The sequence below is a fragment of the Microtus pennsylvanicus genome, chromosome 5, assembly GCF_037038515.1.
Source record: "Microtus pennsylvanicus isolate mMicPen1 chromosome 5, mMicPen1.hap1, whole genome shotgun sequence".
Classification (NCBI taxonomy): domain Eukaryota; kingdom Metazoa; phylum Chordata; class Mammalia; order Rodentia; family Cricetidae; genus Microtus; species Microtus pennsylvanicus.
Window position 1 is genome coordinate 92,530,100 of NC_134583.1, and position 24,724 is coordinate 92,554,823.

General features: G+C 55.6%; 1 protein-coding gene across 8 annotated transcripts in view; it reads left to right on the top strand.

Annotated features, from left to right (window-relative positions):
- Nucleotides 1-24,724, top strand: part of Syt7 (synaptotagmin 7) — a 60,667-nt gene that overhangs the window by 18,706 nt on the left and 17,237 nt on the right. The window contains exons 2-7 of one of the 8 annotated variants that reach the window (XM_075973475.1): nucleotides 4,888-4,991; nucleotides 9,282-9,361; nucleotides 12,994-13,125; nucleotides 14,017-14,244; nucleotides 17,355-17,723; nucleotides 21,360-21,482. In XM_075973475.1, coding sequence (XP_075829590.1) covers nucleotides 4,888-4,991; nucleotides 9,282-9,361; nucleotides 12,994-13,125; nucleotides 14,017-14,244; nucleotides 17,355-17,723; nucleotides 21,360-21,482 — 1,036 coding nt within the window. The remainder of the gene's footprint in view (nucleotides 1-4,887; nucleotides 4,992-9,281; nucleotides 9,362-12,993; nucleotides 13,126-14,016; nucleotides 14,245-17,354; nucleotides 17,724-21,359; nucleotides 21,483-24,724) is intronic. The other 7 variants (XM_075973476.1, XM_075973480.1, XM_075973478.1 and 4 more) reach the window with 7 other exon arrangements.

Sequence of the window (24,724 nt, forward strand, 5' to 3'; positions counted from 1 at the left end):
ACTGGCCCAGGGGCTTGTGGGAATGAGTGAAGTGGGTGTGGCTAGGCCATGCCGTAGAGCTTGTCTTGTGACCTCCTTCCCCCCAGAGGGAGGCCACTGTAGCATGATTGAAAGCACAGGCTCAAGGGCCTTTGGCTCTCCGGACCTCTGCTTCTTCCCCCATCAGTGGGGAATCCGAATAGCCCAAGGTCCTAGAGATGATACGCAGAGACTGCCTGGTGTGGTATCTGCCACACGAGGCGTCCCCAATGGTGTTGGCTGTCATTTAGTCCTGACAGCACAACACCAGGAGTTGTCAACTGGAAGGGAGAGCACTGAGACCCACCCTGGGCCTTGCTTGGGTTACACAGGTGGCCATTGATGGGGCTGGTGCTTGAACCCAGGTCACGGGCTCACAAGACGCCTACTGTGCTCCACCCGGAAAGGAAAGAGGAGGCAATCTGTGAGTGGACAAGTGACATCCCACTCAGGAGCGAGAGTTCCAAGCCAGAGGAAGTGTCTGGAAGCACAGGCCTTCTGAGTGATAGAGTGGACTGGACATCTGCCCATAGCCCTGACCCTGGGCATGCGTGTGTGTGTGTGTGTGTGTGTGTGTCTGTGTGTCTGTGTGTCTGTGTGTCTGTGTGTGTATGTGAATATCTGTGTTAGGGATGAGTCTCCATGTTGCGTGTACGTGAGAGGGCTGCGGTGCATGTATCTGTGTTCTTTGTGCATATACCTACCCTCCCCCTACCAGGCAGCCAGTGAGCTTGCCTTCAGAAGTCCATTGCTTCTCAAGCAGCTTCCCCAGGGCATCCAGCAGCCCGCGGTCCTGTTTGATTCTGTTCATCCATAAATCATGGCTTGCTGAGGAGATGAGAGGCAGTGGAAGCAAAGCCTTACCAACCTGCACCAGGTCTCTACAGTTGACACCTGAGGCCCAGCCTGGCTTCCAGCTGCTGCCCCTACCCCACAGCCAGCCCTTCCCCCTCTGTTCACGGAGCACTCACTGATGCCTGCCACAGTTAAGCTTCTAGAGGGGCACTTCCTGGGGCAGGGGGTGGATAAGCATGCACAGAACCCAATAAAATGGGACGCTTGGCCTCTGCTTGTCCTAGGGAGAAATGAGGGTGAACCAGTTCAATGTTTCATTCAGTTCTCAGAGAGCCCAGCTCCCTGCCCCAGATATCTCTGGTCCAGGGCACAGTGCGGTAATGCTATGATAATGGCCAGCGTTTATTGCTTACTCTGTGTCAGGCACTGTGCTAAGCACATTATATGTGCTAATTCCTGTTAGTCTCCCAGTGGTCCAAGGAAAACTGTGCTATTATTAGTCCTCGCTTACAGGTAGAGAAACCAAGGCATGCAGGGATTAAATCACATGGCTTAGAAGAGTCTGAGCCAGAATCTGAGCCCAGAGGTCCGGTTCCAGAGCCGCAGCATGTAAATACTACACCCCTAAAAAATGGTTACAGGCACAGGGCCATGGGAATGCTGAAGCACAAGACCTCAGTTCTCACTGTCCAGATTATGGGAGGCTTCATGGAGGCGCTCTCATCAGGGTCCTGACAACTCAAGGGTTTGTGGGGCAGATTTGGCATGGGGGGAAAGAATAAACAGGGTGTGTGTCTGTGTGTGTGTCTGTGTGTGCCTGTGTGCATGTGTGTGAAAGAGAAAGGCTCTGAGACTGTTCTTAGCGCCTCTCTCATCTCTTCCCTTCTATCTTGTTTGGGTGACAAATGAGATACCATATGCGAGCGTTGAACATTCAAACAATATTTACCGAGCACGTCTTTGTGTGTCACCAAGGATACCGGAGTCAGTGAAGCATCAGCAGGCCCGGAAGTGTGGTACACAGTGGGTGCTTAATAAATAGCAGCCTCCCAGAGGCCTGGGAGTCTTTCTCATTCATTCTTCCAATAAGTATTTATTGAGCACCTACTATATACCAGGTTCCGGCCTCCATGATGGGATCGTGTTACCTAAGAAGCTGATCTCTGCTCCATAAAGCTGACCTGCTAGAGCATTCTGTGTATTGGCAGTTGGGCCCCCTTCAGAAAGGGGCCACCTTTTTGCTTCTTCTTTCTTTGAGGTTTGCTTGGGGGTGGTATGGGCAGGACTGGACATGCCCAACACAGGCCTAGGCAGAGGGGGCAGCAGTACGCCTGAGCTCACCCCTCCCTTCCTGGACACCCACTACAATTGGCCCAGCAGGCTGGTTCTGCTTAGCTCCTGGTTTGCCCTGCCTCCCAGATCTCCCAATGTCATCTGTCTGCCCTTGTCTGTGTCTCACCCCTGGGGACCCAGGATGTCTCCTCTGCCCAAGGAGAGGTCGTGGAACTCCGCCCTGGGCCAAGGCTGACTAGGGCTGCAGTGTTTCCTTTCCTCAAATGTTAATGTGCTGACGATAAGGGGACTTGAAACCATGCATGTCATCTGAGGAAGGGATAGAAGAGCTGGGGCGGCTTTGCCTGGAGAAGACTTGAAGGGGACATGAGAACTGTCGGCAAGGATTCAGAGGCCTGTCATGTGGCAGAGCTGCCCGAGGGCAGGCTGAGGACCGCGGCTGCGAGTCACAGGGAGACAGATTGGACTCGGCACAAGCTACAGCGGCCTCCTCAATGGTGTGTCTGCAGGAGAACCAGTCTCCTGCAGGAACAGCTCCCTGTCACCACCAGGGCTGTCCAGAGGGGATCATGCATCATGGGGCCTGACTCTGTGACTTCAAGGTCCCTTGAAGCCCGGGAACACGATCACTCCATCCTTCAGGAATGGTTCCTGCTGGCTGGCAGGCGAGAACACGCTTGTGCCCCTTGATGGTAACAGTACTTGAGGGCATGCTAGCCAAGGACATCTTGTCACTTTTATTCCCAACATCAGTGCAATTTGTAATGGCAAGCATTTGTTTCACCCTGCCTTCAAGGGCTGTGCGAAGGATGCTGAGGGGGCTGATGGATCTTGTGGGGGAGGAGTCAGCTCCTTGAAAGATAATAGCATCCACACTGCAGGAGACCCTAGAGCCATCGTTCCAGAGGGATTCGACTTTGCTCAGCATCTCCTTCTTCAAATGTAATTCTCTTCAAAAGTCCGAGATGTAAAGCCAAGGGAAATGATGCTGAATTGACTGTAGAGGGGCTTCAGCCTTCTCTACTCGGAATCTACCTCTGCAGCCCCCAAGAGAGTCCAGAGAACCCTAGGTGTTCCAAAGGGTGCATTTTGAGCACCAATAACCAATATCTAAGGCAAAGAGTATGGACCATGAGACAGACTGCCTGGGCTTGGACCTCAGTTCTCATCCACTTGCTGAGCGACTGAACATGATCTCACAGCCCCTTAAGCCTCAGTTACCCTGTCTGCAAGTTGACACTAGCGTAGTCCTTGTCTCGTTGGTTGTCATGAGAGGAAGTCGTCCCTCTTGGCGAGATACCCGGAACTCTGGACTCATCCTGTGAATCAGGAAGGGTTTCCTTCCTGATGTTCTTCCACACGTTTGATACTGGTGTCCCAGACAGCAAGGGCTTGCCCATGGCCATAGGGCAGGACCAGATCAGAGCTCATGGTCGCTGCACATGCGGCTGACAGGAATTGACTCTGGGGTTTCCTGTAAATAGGAACAAGCAATTGGCTGGCAGGTGGTGGGCTGGCGAAGGCTGTGTGAGGGTGATGGTTCCTGGGAGGTCTAGGAAGTTGGTTTGGCCCGAACAGCAGCGTTTTAGAAAGAATAGAGAGTAAATAAGCTCCTCGGGGTGCCACGGTGGTGGGAGGGAGTCTGAGGGCCCTGAGAGCTGAGAATGACCACCTCCGTGAGGCATCTATGCAGGAGAGACCCGGAGGAGAGGAGAGGCAGAAGCTAAAACCACAGGAACCAGGACCAGACAGATATCGTCAACTCTTAATTACCACAATCACTGGCACCGAGCGGCCCATGCAGGCTCCTCTGTAAATAAACTGCATCTCCTTGATTTAGGGCACATCCCAGTGCACACATCTTGATTTAGGACACATCCCAGTGCACACACATTCAGAGCTCATGAATGCTCCTTGTTGCCTTTTCCCCTCTCACTCTCCCACATGGTGATTTTTGGTTCAGGTTTTGCATCCTGTACATTTGTTTTGTGCTAATGTTTACAGCCCCCTGTGAGGAAGACAGGGGAGGCTGTTAAATCTGCATTTCCAGAGGAGAAAACTGAGTGCTCACATGACTGCTCCAGCACCACAGAGTTAAGAAACAATCTGTGCGGAAACCTGGGGCTTTCCTCCCACAGTGGGTCTCCACCCTTAAAATATGAGACCGCAGAATGCTTAAGATGGAAGCTTCAGGTGGCTCTTGTGAGCGTCTGGAACCTTACAAATAATGCTGAGGAGGCTGGAGCCAACAGGGATGAGAAGGCTGGAAGCAAGCCAAGGGGCTTAGGACGAAGCTGACAGGAGAGGGCTTCCAGCACAAGCAAAGTTGAGTTAATGTGGGCTGAAGATCCCAGCAATTCCCTTTGATTACACATGTCTCTGTTGAGTCTTGGCCAAGCCCTTAAGAGAGTCTGAAGGTACTCAGAAGGCAGATGGCCTTTGAGCCCGTTTGCTTGTTCAGAATTGAGTGTGGCATGTGGAAGCAGAAGAAGGCCACACAGAAGAATGTCTCCTCTAGAGCCATTGATGGACCTATGGGGCATCAGCAAGTCCTCTCCCTTTGAAAGGCGTAATGTTTAGAGAATGACAGAGTGTCTACGCAGTGTGTACTGAGGAAGAAGCTGAGGCACTGAGCAGACAGGACTTCCCAGGTTCAGGCAGAAAAAGCAGAGCTGGTAGTGGAAAGTGCCAGAAAAGAGGGGGAGGGGTGCTTGTTCTAGCGACTCTGGGATGGAGAGTGGCTCTGGCCCATAATGCTCTGACTGTGCATATCCTCCTCAGGGGCGCCCACCCGCGATGTCCTGCTGGTCTCTGCCATCATCACCGTCAGCCTTAGCGTCACTATCGTCCTCTGCGGCCTGTGCCACTGGTGTCAGCGCAAACTGGTGAGGCTCTTATGGGGAGACCCTTTGGGGCTGGGCCTGACCCTGTACCCTGCCATCCTGCAGTCGCTGGCTTGTGAATTCTATGGTGTGCCTAAGCAGAGGACCTGCCTGCCCCCAGCCAGGAACAAGTGCACAGAACTTCACACCACAAACTTGTACATACTCGCCCACTTCCTTTGCTTGGGTCTTGGTCCTATACATCTTTTTGCACCCGGAGGCATGCACATGGGGACAAACTCGTGGAGCACTACACGAGCGGGCGGGTGCGCTCCCATGCTTCACCTCACGCATAAAGAACTGCAGACACACACGCGCAGACTGAGAATTGAGGCCCCGCTCGTCGCACCCCCCTTTCCCGCCCCACGGCCCCTCTAGTGGGCGGGGCCAATCCGCAGAGCCTTCTGACCAATGAGAAGGCGCCGCCCGCCCCGCCCCACCCCTCAGCCGCCTGCATATCCATCCTGATTCTCCTGGTTTGTACAAGCACAAACGGCTTCTTTTCATTTTTAACGAGGGCTGGGGAATTAACGAGCGGGATTAGGCTATCAATAAGTAACGAGACTGTCAGGAGGGACATTCATCACCGGGAGGGAGAGCTGAGAGCCACCCGTTCCGCTAGCACACTGCAGCGAGGCAAGCGCTGCTGTTCCCGCAGGACCCCCTCTCTGGGCCCTTCAAGCTTGAGTCCCACCTCCCACCCTGCCCAGTAGCGCAGTAGGACTTGAGAAGGCTACAGGGAGTGATCTCAATAGAGGTCCAGAGATGTCCCAAATGCAGGCAGGGATCAGGCACCCCTCCACCCCTCATGCCCATACCCCACCCCTGTTCCGGATAGGATGATTGGGGCAGCATATACGGAGGGACCATAGGGGCAGGCTGAAAGCTGAGTTACAGGCCCTGAGTAGGGAGAGGCTGCATACCCCACTCCCATGTAGGAAGAGAAGGGCAGGGAGTTTAGAAAGAGTTTGAGGTCTGGTGAGGAACCTATGGGGAGAACCCAACATGGCTCCTTCAAGAAGGCAAATTTGTGTTTGGGTGAGCTGCTACACCCTGGGGTATTGAACTGGGGAAGAACAACAAGTTCAGTTCCCTGCATGAGTGTGACCTGTCCCCTGCTATGGGCAGGAGTGTAAGCTAGCTGCCCTCCGTTGTTCCTTGGTCCACTGTATCTGCCTCAAAATTTCAAGGTACTGGAGGAAGTTGGGTTTCGTAAGCTGAGTACCACTGTCTTCTGAGACCATGGAAGTGGCTGTTCTGCATATCCTGCAGCCTGGTGGGTGCCTTGTTGCCTTGTTGTAGGACCAGTTAGGCTGTTCCTGCCTGTCTGTGTTTGAAGGCAGAGGAAGAAGGTTGTATGAGCTGGTGACTGTGTCTGTGTGTGTGTGCACGCACGCACGTGTGTGTGCGTGCACGTGTGTGCATGTGTGTGTGCGTGCACGTGTCTGTGTGTGCACGTACGTGTGTGTGTGTGTGTGTGTGCACGTACGTGTGTGTGTGTGTGTGTGCACATACTGCTGAGCAGCAGGATGTGTACCATTTTCTCAGAGCCTTGGTAACTAAGGCCTGCCCGTGTCTTCCCTGCATATGTACCGTGCCACTCTGAGTGGGTTTGCGTCTGTGTGTGAAGACGCCCTTTCCAAGGCCAGAGTACAAGTGGCCTCATCCCACCAGCCCTCATCTCCAAAGGGAACAGAGTATGGGTCAGGTTTGTTTGTAGTTGGGAACTTGGGCATTTGAAGGTTCTGAACCAGCAATCTCTCTGGCCCAACCACACCGCAGCCTCCAGCCAGGAACCTTCCCAGGGTTCCAGAGCACAGTCTGTCTCCCTGGACCAACTCTCATAGACCATCACTTCCTCAGCATCCCCCCACCACCACCACCCCCACCCACTCCTGGCACCATGGATCCTGGGTGACAGGACCCTTTTTACCCAGGCTATTCCCTTGGTCTTTAGAAGGAGTTTTAATATGCTGTCCTCACAGATAGCTGCTGGGCTCTCCTTGCCTTTCTATGCCTTCAGCCCTAGTGACATGATACCTTGACAGCCCAGATCCCATTTCCAAACATTAATAACTTCCATAATCTTCAGCTGGCTTTTTCCGGATCGTGCTGGCAAGTCCCCTCCCTGACAAGTAGGCTAGTGGCATGGGGCTCCTCTCAAGCCACCCAATATCTCTGGGACGTCACCTAGGGTTTCTGTTAGTTTGGGTTGTTGTGTGAAATCTTCACTGCCCCAGCCCAGTCCTGCCCTGGTCCTGCCCCACATGGCACCCTGGCTCCTGCTGCACACTCAGTCACAGCAGGAAACGTTCTCTGAGCTGCAGATGGAAGGCAATCAGAATCTCTCCCAAATGCCCTGGGCCATCAAGATCACCAACCCCAGTCCTGCCTGTCCTTGAGGAAGGGGCAGCTGGCCATCCTTGGAAGAGGGTGCTAGCCAAGGCAAGCTCTCCTGCAAACAGCTGGAAAAAAAAGAGGAGAAGGTAGATGGCGTTCCAAGGTTTCCCTCAAAAGGGCCCTGTACTGCCCAGATGTTGGGGAATAGCGGGACTCTGGCTCCTACCTAAGGTCCTTCCAAAAATAGCCTTTGGTGACCACAGTATGGCCCCACAGCTGATGGACTCCGTTAATGTTGGGAATTATTTGGGGCTTGAACCTCTAACTTACGAATGATGAGAAGGACCAAGAATGTGAGGAAGGGTGACTCTGTGGGCCTGAAGGGCCTGGCACCTCTGTATTTGAGTTTGAAGATTTCAGCTCAGGGAAACAACTTGAGCCCGAGCTCCAGCGTGGATAAGAAAATAGGACGGGACTTCCAGTTGGTGCTGGAAATGACTTGTAGGTGCTAGAGGGTTAACAGCCTTGCCTTTGTGTGGCTTTGTGCCAGGATATAGGAACTGACATCAATAAACAGAGAAAGCGATGCTGTCTGGTACCAGGAGCCCCTTCTCCATTGGACCCACCTGATGACAGCAAACCATTCCAGGAGGGAGGAGAGAGAGGTCAGAGAGGGTGGAAGGCTTGACCAGGGTGACATGGAGGCACCCGTGACCTCGCCAGGGCCACATCAAGGTGTCCTGAGCTGTAGAGGTGCTGCAGCTAGAATGAATGGAGGGCTCTGCTCACCACATATTCATGGGAGCTTTACTGCAGTTTCCCCAGGCTCCTGTGGCCAGGAAGGGGCTGCAGCTGGTGGGGGCATGTGGGAACACGGCTGTGGCAGCTTTTATTCTGTGTTTGGAAGGATGGAATAATTGACTGTTGTGGCTATGGTGTTGGTGCACATGAGGGACTATCAAAGCATGCACGTGCATGCTTGCATACATGTGTGTCTGTGTGTCTGCGTTTGTCTGTCACCGTTCAGCTAGGTCAGGACCAGTTAGTAGTACCCTGTGGTAAAGGGGTTGGCAGGGCAGACCTGGCTCCTGTTCAGCCTGCATTCTCGAGTTGCCTGCACCAACCTGGTGCCTGGCCCAGGTTTGAGGTCCATGGGGTGTTCGTGAGGATGCTTGGTGGCAGCCAGGAATGTTAATGGGGCTGGGCTCTGCATGAGCTAAATTTAGAAACCCAAACCGAGAAGGTGAATGGTGCTCACCTTCCCAGCAGCAGGCCTAGCCGTTGCTATTCTTTCTTGTGCTGGTGGAACCAGGGTGCCCATCCCTGCCCTGCTTCTTTTCTGCTCACATTGGGCTAAGCAACTTTGGGGGCTGTCCAGGGGCCAGGCGTCCTTGTAGCCCCCAGGGTTAGGATGTACTCTCTCTTCCCAAAATGAAGTCTTACAGAGGTCTTGTCCCTGCCTCCTAGCCCTAGGGCATGAGGACCCCAGCAAGACCCCAGGCAGTGACTGACAACCCTGGCAGACTCAGGCATGTGTCCTGCACCCTCCCCCACCACTCACGTCATTGGCCATTGCCAACCTTGCCCTGCAGGATGCCACCCCCACCATCTGGGGGTGGTGACGTGGACACTGTGACGTGGCCAGGCGCCTGAGAGCCGTCTGTCCACGGCAGAGGGAACTGTGTTTCTGGGAGCTGGGCCAGAGGCCCAGGAGACAGGCAGACAGGATGGCCTGATACCTGAGGGTCAGGCATGAAGGATAGCTTCTGGGCAGAGGCAGGTCCTAGAGCCCACAGGGTACCCAGGCATGGGACAGCAATCGCTCCCACTGGCTCTGGAGTTTGTTGATAATCTAAATTCTGGTCTCTCTCAATTCCTCTGAAGCCCCTGTTCTGGGAAGAGAGAACTGTCCTGATCTTCCCCCAAGAAGTAACCCTGATACTGTCTTCGCAGGGCAAACGCTACAAGAACTCCTTGGAGACGGTGGGCACGCCAGACTCGGGGCGTGGGCGCAGTGAGAAGAAAGCCATCAAGTAGGTGCCAGGCTGTCAGTTTTTTGGGGGGTACACAGATAGCCCCAATGGTAGAAGCCCCTTCTCCCAGTCCTCAGACCTGGCCACAGACATATTTAATATCTCCCTCACTCCCTGAGGCCATGCCCACTTCTTAGTCTCAGAACCCTGGATAACTCCAGGGCCCCCTTTTGGTGCTTATGCCCAGACCCTGAGATTTTGGAGGTTGTAGCCTCCTTAAGACTGCCTCTCACCCATAGCCCTGTATGTGCTATGCTGATTCTTCCACCCAGTTCTTAATGTCACACACACTGTCCCCACCCTCCAGCCAGGTCCCTGGACCCTTCAGTCTCCTCCCCAAGACCCTATTATGGGCTTGGAACTCCCTCCTCATAGACTGGGTTTCCTTTCTTACTCTCCACACATGCTCCCAGGACAATCTAGAAAGGGTGACGGACAAACCATGAGGATCCCAGCTGGCCTCGGTGCTGAGAGCTGGGGGAATCAGACTCTGCCCTCCTAATGCAACTTGTCCCCCTTCAGGTCCTACTGATTGTACCCTGCCTAGGGTTCCCCACTGAGATCTAAGAGACTAGTTCATAGATCAAGACCACCTTGGCCAACTCTCTGCTGAGAGTCCCTGGGAGGCACTTCAGAACTGCCTGCCTACCTAGGGCTCAGGCTCTGAGAATGGAGCTTTTTCTACCTTGCTCTCCATGGAGACCAGGCCTTCATAGGGAGCTCTGTTCAGCCCATCTGGATGGGATCAAGCCTGCTGGCCAAGGGGCTTTGCCTGGAAGCTGAGCCCTAGCCCTACCCATACCTCTCCCCTGTCAATTCAAGGCCCTCTAATTTCACTGCCCCTTCACCTGCACCCCTGCACACCCTGGCCCTCCTGCATCTCTCATTCTTCTCCTTGCTCCCCTGTTCATTCATGAGGGCTCCCTCCCTGTCCCTCCTCTTTTTTTATATCTTGCTCTGACCCTGTTTGGGGCTTTCATAGAAGTTCTGGGGGATTGTCCGAGGTGGGGGACGAATAGAAGGGTGGGCCAACTAGGGCTTGGGTGGGTGGAAAGCTCAGAAGGAAACCAAGGGGAGTCTTTGAAGCTGAGTTTGGTTGCACGCTCTCGTCTTCAAAGACAGGAGCTGGTGGGACTCAGGGGCTGTTGCAGAACACAGGCTCTGAGCTTTCTGAAAGTGGGGGTCGAGGAGGATCATGTGAGGGGGAGCAGGGCGCCACCTCCAGTCTGGGCTATTTGAAGCCCCAAGTGAAGACAGGTGATCATAACCTTCCTAGACACGGGTGCTCATGACGGGGCAGACATTCTAGAAAGGATCCTCCTCTAGCCAACAAGGGGGAAAGAGGGCATCAGAGCAGGAAGTAGGCTACAGGCAGAGTCCAGAGGGCTCTCTAGGGCTTAGTGAGGGCAGAGTGCCCCCTCTGACACCCTGAAGACCCACCGTCCACAGCCTGAGCCTGCTTCCATCTGGTGTGCTGTCAGTCCCTCTGCCCCTGACATAGAAGCCACTACTCATGTCTGTGTTCCTGTTTTCCCCATCCTGGGCAGTTCACTACACAACACCCTCCCTGGCTTAGGCCCATCTCCAAAGGAATCCTGTTGTCAGGGGTTTTGGGACACTGCACTCTTCAGCAGTGCTGTTCCCAAACTGCTCCTTGGAGCACCCGTGCCTCAGCAACGATGAACACATCCGGGATTTCAGAGTTTGGGAAACACTGCACGCTCCATCTCCCCTTTGGCGGTACTGGTGGCCACTGACACACAAGACTGATAAGTTCTGTAGGAAAGGAACCAGTTTCCCCAGCCTTCTTTCATGAGGGATCTTCTGTTTCGGTACCATGGAAGAAATCCAAGTGGCCCCAGAACTCAGGGTCGGAGGACAGCCTGGCAATGATGTTGGGTGGATCTTTTCCCTCTAGGACCTAAATTGGATGGAGACCTGGAGGGGTGTGGGGAGGGAGATGGCCAACCTGCTGCATTCCTTTAACACCTGATGCGGGGAGGCTCCATCCAAGCAAGGATGCTAGGGAACAGAGCCAAATGAGTATCTCTGACCGGCATGAGATCGTTCATAGAAAGGAAGTTTTCTACTGGAGACTATTCCGCCTCCCTCCCCTCCCCACTGCTCCCCCATCTCGTGAGCAGGCTCAAGGCCTGGGCTTGAACTTTGTGCATGGACTCCCCTATGAGACATTTCCAAAGTGTATTTAGACAGTCAATAACTATCATCTGGGACAGCCAAGGCCACCGTTTCCTCCGGGCTCGTGGTGGCAGGCCAGCTTCTTATCTTTTTCTTAACTGTTTCTGAGTCTCAGATGGAGCACACCAAGGTCAAGATCTAACTCTCAGGGATGCAAGAGGCAGCTCCCCTGAGTACAGTTGATTCTTAGGAGAGAATGCACCCGTGATGCTGGGCCCCATCCATGCTTCATCTCGCCCAAGCGTGGACACGGGCCAGACTCTTAATGTAGTAACAGTCCTGTCACCCATGCATGGCTCCCTTCTAGAACAGTCCAGTGGCCTGGGAGCTACCGCTCTCTCACTGCCTGTCCCTGTCACTTTGGGAGCCCAGGAAACTAACAAGCTGTCCGTACTTTCTGAAACCTCTACGTCATGACCTGCAGGAACCCAGAAATTCCTACAGCCTTTATGTTCTCAGCATGTCAGCTGAGGACAAGTCACCGGGAGGAGCAGTGGTGGACTAGGGTGAGGGGCCCTTCTAAACCCAGCAGCTCCACCTTAGAAACAGGAGCCCAGGGAACCATCCCAGCTGGCCAGGCCAAGTATATACTGTGGGCCCAAGGCTGGGTAGGTCCCATTGGCCCCACTGACAGAAGAGCAAACTCCCTCTGCATAGGCCCCAGAGCAAAGGATCTTAATGATCCTTGATGATACCCTCTCTGGGGTCAGAGACCAGGCTACCTCCCTTATTGGAAAGGCTCACCCAACCATTCCAGTGACGAATTCACCCCATTCGTCTCAAGTGGAGCCGTCTGCTCACCCAGTCTCATGGAAACCTAACATTCCAGCCTCACCAGAGAGAGGGCAGGGGACATGTTAGGCCACTGGAGAGAAGATTGAAGAGGGAGAAAAGTCAGTCCTCTCCTTCGAAGGGAAACTGAGGCCAGGGAGAGAAAAGGCCAGCTACCAGCAACAGGCTTTGCCCTACTTTTTAATACCTTCTAACATTAAACTAGTACCTCCCCCTTCTCCCAGAGTCCCCCTTGCCCCATCCGGGCCTTGTATCCCACCCCACCCCCATCCCCCTCCTCTCTCATGGTCTTTCTCTCTCCCACCAGCTTCCTAGGCACGAGGCTCTCCCGTCTGCCTGCCTGCAGCTTGTCTCCTTCCTGTGTGGCTTCCCCTGGCCAGCCTTCCAGTGCACGCGTGTTTGTATGAATGTGTGCGCCTCCATGGATGTGTGAGCGCAAGGATGCCTGGCCCAGGCTGCGATGCCCATCCGCCGCCCTCCTGCTTTTCTTCCTCTGCAGGAGCAGACCCTCGAGGCCCTACCCTCTGTGTGCCCCCAGGGGCCCCCCTGTCCCTTCTGGTCCCTTCTGCCCCTGCAGGACTTGCTGTTCTGGTCTCTTCTTGTATCTCCCTGTTTTCTCCCCTCTCTCTCTGCCCCTCCAGCGACCTAGACAGAGACTTTTGGAATAACAATGAAAGCACAGTGCAGCAGAAATGGAGTTCCTATCCTCCCAAGGAGTTTATTCTAAACATTTCACCCTACGCCCCTTATGGCGACCCTCGACTGTCCCTCAAGTGAGTGACTTTACCTGGTTTGATCATATGTACTGAGTATCCGCGCACGCCCCACCCTTCCCTTCTCCTGCCCCCCTCACTTCCTCTCCGGCTCCTCTCCCTTCACTTACCCCTCCATTCACCCCATGGGCAGGCTGGCCATGGAGACGAGCAACCCCTCCTGCCCCCCTCGCCTGCCTGTCCCTCTGCGGTCACCTCCCCCAGGGCCACCCATGCAGGAGAGCCCCCTCCGCAGCCACACCTGGTCCCCAGCCACGCCCCCTGGCTCCCCACCCTCTGTGCAGTCAGGATGGGGTTGCCCGTTTTGGTCCCTCCCTTCTCGGTTGTGGCTCGCTTTTTCCTCCCCGCTGTGTGCTGCGGCCGTGGCTGCTGGTGGTCGGTGGTCGGTGGTCGGTGGTTCGTGGTGGTGGCGGTGATGGTGGTGGTGGTGGTGATGAACTCTGACTAACACGGCTTTCTCTCTCTCCCTGCCTGGGGGCCTCCTGGCCTGGACAGCCCGCTCTTCCTCCGTCGTTAACCCTTCGTTGTCCTGTGGGATAGAGTTGGAGGTGGCTGCCCTCCCCCAACCCCCACCGCTCCTGCCCTAGGCGGTGGGGAGGGGCCCCCCTCCATTGTCGTGGTGCGTTGTTCTCTGACCCCAGCCCGCCCGGTCCCCCTCTCTCCTCTGCAGGCTCCACTGTTAACCCATTTGCAGTGCTGATGTCTCTCTTTCTCTCTGTCTGTCTCTTGTCCGTCTGTTTCTCTCCTCCTCTCTCACTGTCTCTTTCTTCCTTTTATCTGTCGATGTTTTTCCTCTTCTTCCCCCTCCCACCCCCATGTGTGGCCTGCCCTCTCTCCCCCACCGCCACCCCCGGTGCTCCTCTGGCCTGGCTGCCTCCTACACGCCTCCAGTGGCACCCTCCTGTCAGGCGCCAAAGTGGCCACTGCGGCGGCGGGGCTGGCGGTGGAGCGGGAAGGCCGGCTGGGGGAGAAGCCGGCGCCGGTGCCACCACCCGGAGAGGACGCCTTGAGAAGCGGCGGGGCTGCCCCCAGCGAGCCGGGCAGCAGTGGCAAGGCGGGGAGAGGCCGCTGGCGGATGGTGCAGAGCCACCTGGCCGCAGGGAAGCTCAACTTGTCCAAGTGAGTGATGGCACCCCATGGCTGCCAGAGCCGCGAGCTCAGGCCCGCCCCAACCAGGGTGGACAGCGGGACCCCTGGCATGCCCGCTGCTGCCCCCAGAGGTGCCGTCCTCGGCCCCTGGTTCATTCCATCCCTTCACGAGACGCTTTCATCGTCCTCGCCATCAGGCACAACCAACTCAGCCATATGCTCTCGCATTCAGGCCTCTGGCAGCCTCCCATGAATGTCTTCCTTTGCCAGTGACCAGGTCATTCCATTCTCTGTCCCCAGAGCAGCTTCACTCCAGTCCTTGGGCCATCCCATCCTCTTTGACTGGCCACCCCATCTCAGCCATCAGGTCATCCCTCTGTGGTCAACAGGCCCTTGGCTGTCCCACTGTGGGACCATCCCATCCCGGGGAGCAGGCCCATCTCTGCCTGTGTTTATACCGCTCATCAGACAGTGGGCCTTTCCTCTTTTGGCCAGCTGATGGCTCTAGACCCAGTCTTGAGCCGTTCCATTTTGAACGATCTCATCTGCTTGTCCCAGCCTTGCTTGTACCATGATGCCATGTGCCACAGGGTTTCATCTCTGAGCAGCCACAAGGCTGCCGCAGATCCATCCCATCGCAGCCATCCCCACTGGCTGATCCTGCCTTGGTCAGTGAGCTGTCCCTCTATTAGGAGTTCTTGAGGGTTAAGATTGTTGAGCCCCAGCAAGCAGCTCCTTTCAAATGTCAAAGGGGGATCAGAAGAGCCTGTCCCTTTTTTAATGGCTTCCTGGGCTTGCCAAGCAGTTGTGGGCAGTTGGCACAGCCTGATCTGTCTTCCCACCAAGGCTGCCTGATTCTCCTCTTGGCTTTCAGAACTTCCAGGGTCCCACAGTAGAACCCTTCCAATCCCCAGGTCCTCTGAACTATGAGCACCACTCATATTCGAATGTGGGCTCCACTTTGAGCTGTTGACCCTGTCTCATTCCCCGCCAGGGAACGAGCCTCCTGTGAGAAGGCGAACAGCCTTGATGCCTTCTTAGTGTTGGTCTATCCAGCTCAATTCAAGGCCTTCCTGGCTCTCTTCAGAAGTGCCCCCCCCCCGCACACATCGAAACACGGAGGGTACCAGGCTGAGACCTCATTTGCTCATTGCCTTGAGTGGACACAAGTCCATTTCCTCCTCGTATATGGTCTCAGGAATGTCCCTAGAGATGGATGCCTCACACCCCACTAGAGAGCTATGCCCTCCCCCCGCCCCCAGGCTGCCCACGCCAGGCTCAGGGTTGACTGGGCTTCCTTGGCATTCGCTCACTGGCTTCAGGCCTGGAGGATCCAGCTTTAGTTTCCTGTGACTGAAAGGTTGTAAATTGGACTAATTTTGGATGTGATAGGAAACTGAAATGAGGTCGGCAAGGAGACAGAGAAGATGGTGTGCACCCCTCCCCCAGCTGGCCTGTCCCCATTGAGCTGTGGGCCTACCAAGGCTGGACAGACCTAGGCCTGCCCTGGGGAGAGCCCTGATTCCCAGCCCAAGTCAGGCCAGGCTGCTGCCTGCCTAGAACCCCAGCTACAGCCATGTTTTGCTTTCTTTTCTCATTCTGTCCTCTCTCTCTCTCTCTCTCTCTCTCTCTCTCTCTCTCTCTCTCTCTCTCTTCCTCTCTCTCTCCCTTCCCCTCTCTCTCTTTATTTGCCCAGCCCACAGGGGCCACCTAACTATTGTCTTTTGGTTCCCAGAGTAAGTTCAGGGGGTGAGCATGGCTGAGGTTTGGCTGCTGTGGTGAACGTGGCTCCCAAGGGCCCTGGGCCCTCCTTTGACTACTACAATAGATGTATTTGGCTATCCCATGGCCCTAGAGCAGGAGTGGACCAGCTCTCTCAGTAAAGGGCCGAGTGACATCTAGGAATTATTTAGGCTTTGCAAGCCAAGGCCACGTCTTTCACACTGCTTAGGCTTGCCATCGGAGCAGAAAGACAGCCACAAGTGGGATGTGAGCAAATGCCAGCATCTGAGTTCCAATAAAGCTTTGTTTATAAAAGCAGGCAGTGGACCAGATTCACCTTATAGATCAGAGTTCACCTCCCCCAGTTCCAGACAGATATATTGGTAAAGGAAGAGGAGGCTGGAACCTCAGACCCAGGGAGAAGGGACTTACTCAGGACAGTGCCTAGTTTGACTCCCTGGTACTTGGGTGACAGCTTGCCTCCAGTCCTGTCATGAAAGTTGCTAAATCTCTAGCCAAAGCAAAAACAGGCAGAAACACAAAACCTTAAGGCAAAACACAAGCTCTTACCCCCAAGCCCTGGCATGGTAGCAGTTAGTGTTACAGCCCTGACCTCAGCTCTGAAGAAGACCATTGACGGGCTCTTTTGTAAACTTGTCTACAGTAGAGAAACTAAGGCCCAAAGAGGTATAAAAGCTCATTCAAAGTTGCCCAGTTAGTAAGTGGCCGAGGTGAGCTTTGAACCCAGGTCTCTCTGGCTCTACACCGCCTCACAGCCAGGCTCTGTTTTCCCTCTGTTCCTGCCCTGCTTCACCCAACCCATTTAAAGATGCTGGTGGGCTCTGTTCCGGCCACAGGGCAGGCTTCTATATGTGAGTCTGCCTTCTTTTCCTCTAACAAAGCATGAGGAACGGCTGCCCTGCCTCCTCAGCCATTACTAGGCCAGCTCTGTGCTGGCCTGGATTTCTTTCTGTCTCCAAAGGACAGTAGTACCTAGAACACACAGGCAGCTGTTCCTAGTGTTCCCCTAGTGAGATGGCAGAGGGGTGGCGGCAGCTCCCTGTCCCTCCCATTCCAACATGACAGACAGTCATAGGGCCCTGGGGACCTGCCTTCACCACGCAGCTGCCACAGCTCCTGTGGCCCACTCAGACCGGCAGAGAGGTTGGCCCAGACAGGTACTGGGGAACCAGCGAGCTATGTCCAAAGGTGGGCGGGTGGGGCCAGCCTGGGGACCTCAGGGTGGGTGAGGTGGTGGCAGCGACTGCAGCAGTGACAACTCCGATGGAGGCCTGGCGAGGTCCTGCCGAGCGTGCCCTGCACTGGGGCCTCCCAGCCCTGGCCCTCGGCTTCTTTCTCTTCCACTGTGATCCCTTCACCTGCTTCTCCTTTCTCTCCTCTCCTCCACCCGCCCCAAGTTTCGAGGACTCCACCCTGTCCACGGCCACTACCCTTGAGTCTATCCCCAGCTCCACCGGAGAGCCGAAATGCCAGCGACCCCGCACACTGATGCGGCAGCAGAGCCTGCAGCAGCCGCTGAGCCAGAACCAGCGGGGCCGGCAGCCCAGCCAGCCTACTACCAGCCAGAGCCTGGGCCAGTTGCAGGCCCATGCGGCCTCGGCACCGGGCTCCAACCCCCGGGCCTATGGCCGGGGTCAGGCTCGGCAGGGCACCTCGGCCGGCTCCAAGTACCGGGCAGCTGGGGGCCGCAGCCGTTCCAACCCAGGCAGCTGGGACCACGTGGTGGGGCAGATTCGAAACCGAGGCTTGGACATGAAATCTTTCCTGTAAGTCCTCCCCTTGAGCGGTCCAGCTCCCCACCTCCCCAACCCGGCCTTTTCCCCTCCAAATCTCCTTGGGAGCAGCTGGATCAGGACACTCTTGTTCCTCCGTGTGGGTACACACATATTCCCACAGTGTGGCTGGCAGGTTTAGGGGTCCCTCTCCCCAGACTTTTGTGGCTGATATATGGAGCGCCACCATGAAAGGATTTGTATCAGAGCCCCCAGAACTCTAAGGACCCTAGAACTCTCCAACTGCTCCTGAGGCTTGAGAAGAGAAGCCCCCCCCCTCTGAAGTTTAGGGAGAACACATAATTAAGAGCTCTGGAGGTCCCTGAGACCTGCCCCTCCCACCCCACCAACAGTCCCCCAGCTGCTCTTGTCACCGGCCAGCCATGCATCCTCGCCCTTTCCTCCTCCCCTCCCCAAGCCATCCCTGTCACCGAATCTCCAGAGTCCTGCAGTTCTCCCTGCAATGCCCCTCCTGTCTGTAACTAGACTCTGTTGACCTTTCTGCCCCGTGCATCCTCCCCACCCCACCCCACCCCCGTCCATCACCTCCCTGTCCATCCATCCCTGATCACAGCCCTATCATAATGACCCCTCCCCCGAGGACAAATCTGAGCCACGCCCCAAAGATGCCAAGTATGGTATTTCTCTCAAGGACCCAGCTTGGAAAAGAAATACCATGCTAGCCAGAGCTGACCTTAGCTGCTTCCCTGACACTTGCCCCACCACCCACCCTTGCGGGGTAGTCACTGTCAAAACTGAGAAGTGTGGCTTTGTTCCAGCCATGAGGAGATCATTCCCATCACCCGGGTCTTCCCTAGAAGGCCTCTTAGGTATAGAGCCGCACCACTAAGTCTGGGAGGAAGAAGAGAAGGCCAAGGCCAAGCTCACCAGAAAAGATACAGGGCTTCCAGGAAAGTTTCCCAAAACACGTTCTATCCCCATCTGAGAGCCCAGCCAGAGCTTCCAGCTCAGACAAGAGCCACCCTTGGAAAGGTCCTCCAAAAGAACTAGGTGCCCACACCTGCTTGCAGGAGGCCTGTACCGCGGCCCACCAGCCATTCTTCCCAAGGCTGCCCCTGAGAAATCAGGGCACCCTGTCCAGCTGCCCTCAGGGAAGGCAATCAAGTGCTGCACCAGAGAAGATGTCCAGCAAGGCCTCCTGTCTTGGCAGTGCATTGTTCTGGGATGGGTACTGTGGCCACGGAGTAGGAGATCAAGAGATCTGGTTCTGCTATGGCTTGAACAGAACTGAGGGTCAGCTGGTTCCCACCAGACCTTAGCAGGGAGTATGCCCACCCTCTTCCTGTTCTTCTTGCAATCACTAAGTTTGCCCAGCAGCAGGAGAAACCCAGATGCCAACTCTCCCAGCCCACCACCTCCCTAACAACCAGAATTCTGATGGGCATGACTTAAATGCCAGCATCACGTACCCACAATTCTGCCCCCCACAGCAGCTCTCGTACTCTTACCTGCCGGCCACCTCTAAGCTCGGCACATCTTCTACTTACCCCTCACAGTAAGGGGCTGCATACTCTGTAAAAGCCAGACACTTTCAACTTTGCAGGACACGTTCAGTCTCCACCACGTAAGGCTTTCTTTTTTCCCCCTTCATGTTTTTAGATTGCAGAAACTGTTCCTAGCTTGTGGACTATGCAGAACTGACAGACAGGCTGAGGTGTGCCGACCCCCGCCTTGCAGTTTAGCTGCTCTATTGCTGAGATTCTTCACCCATAGAGGCCCCATTGTCCCCTTGTGAGGCCCATCCAGGCCCTGCAGGAACTTGCCCTCCCTCGCATGCAGGGTGCATCTTTCCCACTTGATTCGTTCAGCCCCTTCCGACCAGACCAGTGTGTCTCCCCCAAGTCCAGCTCCGCTCCTCGTCCTTGCCCTCGTGGCCTACGAAGCTGCAGAGAATGACAATCTGGGTATTTATGCAGAGGAACAGCTCCGTTTTAAAGAAGACCAAAAGCAGTATCTGAAAAATGCATTAACTGGGGAAAAAAACCACGTGTTTTCATTGGGTTTGCCTTCCCCCAGCTCAACTAGCTCCTGAACAGCCAAATGGAATTTTACCAACTCAGACAACAGCGATAGTCAGGAACAAAAGAAGCCAGGACCTAGCCTGAGGGAAGGGGAGAGTTGAGCCCCCAAAGTTAGAGGCCAGCACAAGTGTCAGCTTGGTGTGGCTGTGCCCAAGATAAAGACTCTGAAGAAGAGCCCCTCCGGGCTTAGCTTCCTCCCCTCATTCAGACCCCGGGGGCGGCTCTCATTTTCCACAACTCTTGTGCCCTTGGACCCCAGACGGTATGTCTGGCCTGAGTTCTTATTTCGACAGTCTCCCTGGGGATTAATCACAGAAGCTCTTGCTTTCCATCAGTGCCTGAAGTGATAGATTCCTGACCTAAGATCCACCCACTTCTGGAACATTCTGTCAGTCTCCCTGTCTTTCCCTTGGCCATTCTTGAGGCATGCTTTCCTGCCTGCCCCGTCAGAGAATGCTTCAACTCTTCGTTCCGATGGGCTCTACGGAGGTTCTCTCAAGCTTTACAGAGCCCCTGCCAACTCAGACTTCAATGGCTTTCAGGGAGAACAGCCACCAGAATTTGCATTTCCTTCCAGTGCCTGTGACAACAGCAAAGCTCCACATAGTGGTTCCCTGGGGAGGTCTCCACACTCGAGTTGTGTGACCTCAGACACCGAGCTGCTACCCACACATCCTCTCCGAGTTCCTCTCATCCTGTTGATACCTGCCCAGCACTCTGCTTTGGCTACCTTCCCTCAGAGCGGTGTCTCCACTGCAGTCACAGGCTCCCTGCGGCCCTGCCAAAGCGTGCCCAGACATCGCCACGTTTCTGGACTTTCTCTCCACCTTTTTTCCCTGACGCCCTCTGAACTGCTTCTCCTCGGAAAGGCCTCCATTGAACAGGTCCTGGAGGCCTCCGGTCATTCTCTGACTCTCTGGGGACGTGGATAAGAGAGAAGTCCCGCTATGCCTAGGATCCCAGAAGGGACAGAATTGGAATTCTCCTAATGATGGGCTGTATATCTGGAAGCCTGGAAGAAGCTGCTATGCTGGCTTCAAGGACATCTTGGTTACCACGACCCCGAGAACTATGAAGGGCATCCCTGAGCACAGTGGTCAATGCCCATTGTGTGTCAGATTTTTTTCTCTAAGTGCTTCCCCTGTGGCCCGAACCTCCAGGGAGCATGCCCTGTACAAGATACTGAGAGAGCCTCTCCCCTTCTCCCAGGGAACAGACAATCAGAGTGACTTCAGCTGGGGATACCAAGTCCCAGGGCCTCTGCTCCACTCTCCAGCCTGTGTGTTCCTTGGGGACTATCCCAGATACCTAAGTCCTCTCCTCAGGCCCGTGCCTAGCCCCTTCCCCCATGTTACCAGTTGCCTGAGAGCTCTTGGCCCAAGGCCAGCTGGACCCTCCCCTCTCCTCCCCTCCGCCCCGTTCTCAACCATTTACAGTTCTGAAGATTGGTTTCTTTTCTCCAGGGCCAGTTTCTTACGCTTTTTCTCCTCTCTCTCTTTGTTTCTGTCTCTCTCCTCCCCTCACCCTTGCCCCTGCCAATGGCGCCGCCTCCTTTCACCCCGGCTGCTGGGCTGCCCATCCTGGGCAGGGAAGGCCGGATGGTGGTGCTATCCCTGGTATTAGGGCTTTCGGAACAGGATGACTTTGCCAATATCCCTGACCTGCAAAACCCAGGAACCCAGCAGAACCAGAACGCTCAGGGGGACAAGAGGTACGAGCACGGGCGAGGTCTGCGGCGGCGGCGGCAGCGGCAGAGAAGGAGGCACGGAGAGGCCACCTGCCTCACCTGGCCCCGACTGCTGGACGAGGTGGTGGTGTCTTCAGCAGATGGGAGGAGAAGTCCTCCTGCTGGTGTTCTGTCCCCTGACCACTTCAGTGGTGTCCCTTGGGTCGATGAAGGGACCATCCTGGGACCATTCTGGATCAAGCCTGCTCCCCAAGCATGCTTATCCTGGCCTGGAGCAAGCCCAGCCTCCTGGGCCCCATCTCCCTGCTTGCCTCCCTATGCCGCCCCTCCATCTTTCATCTCTACCCCACTCCCCAATCCAGAAATCCCTGTTTCTCTGGTGGTTGGTGAGTGAGAGGGGATGCTGAGGAATGGCATAAGCCTGTTCTTCCGCATCCTCTCCACCTCAACCTCCCTCTGGCCTGTAGGCCTGTTGTGCTACTCAGCCATGGAAGAGGAGCCCCTGGTGGGGAGGGTCTGGGGTGCGGAACAATGGGAGAGGCCTGGTGACCAGAAGAAACCAGAAGGGTGACCCCTGAGCACAGCCTCCAGGAATGGAAAGTGGGACCAGCTATTTACAGCAAGGTCTGGTTCTGCCAGGCTCCCTGTGAAGACTGACAATAGGCAGGTGGCTGAGGTACAGGCTATACCTCCTAGCCTTCACCTCCTGCAGTTCAGGAAAGCATCTCCTGCTGTCCTCTGTGTCTAGGAGTGGCTGGGCACTGCCTCATAGGTAAAGGGAGGGTTGCAGGTGGCAGGGTTTCTTAGCACTCCTAAAGGTGGAGTCCTTACCTACTTGTTCCCTTGATGTGGCCGTAGGCTGGATTCACATCTGCTTGTGACCAGCTCTGCTTCCCATGAGACCAAGGGTCTGTGGTAGGGCACGTGGGCCAGCATTTTTTTAGCCAGAGCCTCACTCTGCGACCTCAGACAAGTCAGAGACCCTGCCTAGGCTTCAGGCTCTGCCTCTGTCAAATGAAGGATTGAGCAGGGTGACCTCTGAGGGACACATGAAGCTTCTAATGAGAAAATGGACCCAAGGACTGGGGCACTTGTCAGACCCTGTGAGCTGGACAGAGATCAGATTTAGACTGGCAAGCCCGATGCTCATTAGAGGCTGTTGGGGACAGGAAGGGACTGCCCCAGGCTGCTGCCAGGGGCGTGTAACTTAGGGAAGGGGATACAGGCTGTATGTGACGGCTGACTGGCTGTCTCACAGCGGCTTCTGGAGACCAGCCCTCTCTTCCCTTCCCACCCAGAATCCATGTTGCATGTCTAGTGGGTCAGATGTCCCTAGAGAGTAGGAGGGGAGAGTGAGACCTGTCCTTTCACTTGGTGGCACAGCTGGCGTCACTCCCCGAGCCCCTTGCATGTGAAGCACAGACTGGGGGAGCGGCAGAGCCGGCCACCCCCTACCTACCTGGGTCTGACAGAAGCCACAGGGTCTCAAAGATGGGCACCAAGCAGGCCAGAGGGCCCCGAGGAGAGGGGTGGGGCCAGGAACAAGAGGATGGGGGGGCGGGGGGGACTGGAGCCCTCTGAAAGCCTGCTAAGAACCCAAGCCCTTTGTCAGGGAGGGCTCGCGGTGGGGGGGGCAGGGGTGTGAAGTGTGAGGGAGCAGATGCAGGCTGGAAACGAGATTTCACATCACCCATGTGTTAATTAACCGGTTCCATCTTCACCCAACAGCCTATTTATACCTCCTTGCCACTCAGGTCTCCATATTTTAGTTACCCATCCCTTCTGATCATGACATCAGCTTGTCCTCTGCCTGCCTAGGAAAGGGGTGTGGAGGTGGAGGCCTGCCTTGGGCCCTCCCCACCACCTGGCCTCACTTTCCGAGTGGACACATGCCATCCCCACCTGTTCACGCCCTCCCATATTCGAAACTCATTTCTCACAGCTCTTGGGGTGTCTCCAAGTGGTGGGCAGCTTCGAGGGGCTGCAGACGCAAGTGATTCCTCCCTATCTGTGCCCCTCCCCCATAGCTCGGCATCGGTGCCCCGGTGCGTCTGTCCGGGCCAGACTGTAGCACATTAGGGACCCACCCATTTGACCTTGGGGCCTTACAGCCACAGGCCGGCCCATCTGTCCCATCCTCTAAAGCATGCCCTCTCCACCCCAGCTGACCCCTTGATCAGGCGTCATGGCTGCTGTTGGAGGGAGTCTCAGCCACCTTGGTCTGTTAAGCAACAGGGTGCTGTGAGACAGAGCTCTTTGGGGAGAAGCCACTCCGGGGCGCAGGTAAAGAAAGTGGGTGTCCAACAGGCTGCAGGGGTTGTGAGAACAGTCTGCTTCCAACCCACCCAACAATTCTTGGTGCTCCAGAAGGCTCCCTTCCAGGATGCCCCAAGCCCTGGGCCTCAGCATATCCCTCAAGGTACTCTTGAGCAAAGGAGTGGGGTGGGGCTGGAGACCCTTGCTGTGTCTGTCCCACTCATGCTCCCACGCCACCCACTGCGTGCTCAGCCATCCTTCCAGCATTTCATTCACCTTTGCTCCTTGGGATCCAAATGGTTTCCACCGTGGCCCCACCCCCACCCCGAGTGGGGGGCAGAGTGGACCAGGCCACCACCATTGCTCGCCTCCTCCGAAGCCACCATGTTTCTTCCGCCTCTGTGTGTCCCCCGCCTCCTCTCTGCCTCTCCTGTCGGCCGCCACGCTCCTCCTCCTAGTTCCCTTGTCCACCCAGCAGCCTCTCCACACGTCTGACTAACCTTTCTTAGCCTTTCCTCTCCTTCTCTGTCTTTCTCTCTATCTCCTTCCTCCATCTGCTCCTCACAGGGGTGTCCCCGGGCCAGTGACCAGCCCCTCGGCCTCTCCTTATGCCTCTCCCTGTGCCTATCTCTCTGTCCTGTGACCTCCAACAGCTTCAGGGGTGCTGACCATCTTTTCCCAGGCTGCTTTGCAGCTATGCTGACGCTGTGGTGTGGCCAAAATAACTCCGACTTTCTCATACCTTCAGCAGTCAATCTCACGCTCTCTCCTCTCCCGCTCTATTTTTAACCTAACTTTACCTCTCCAGCTATTTCAGTCTCCTCTTCCTCCCCGTGCCTGTCTGTGTGAGCACATGTCCATGTGTGTGTGTGTGGTTATGGGGGGGGACCCTGTGTGTGCCTGCCACTCCGTGCAATGGTGTGTCCACACCTCTAGGGTGTCCAGGGAGAGGGCAGGCAGGTGGGCGGGCATGCGGTGCTGTTACAGAGCAAGGCTAGGGTATCACGGCA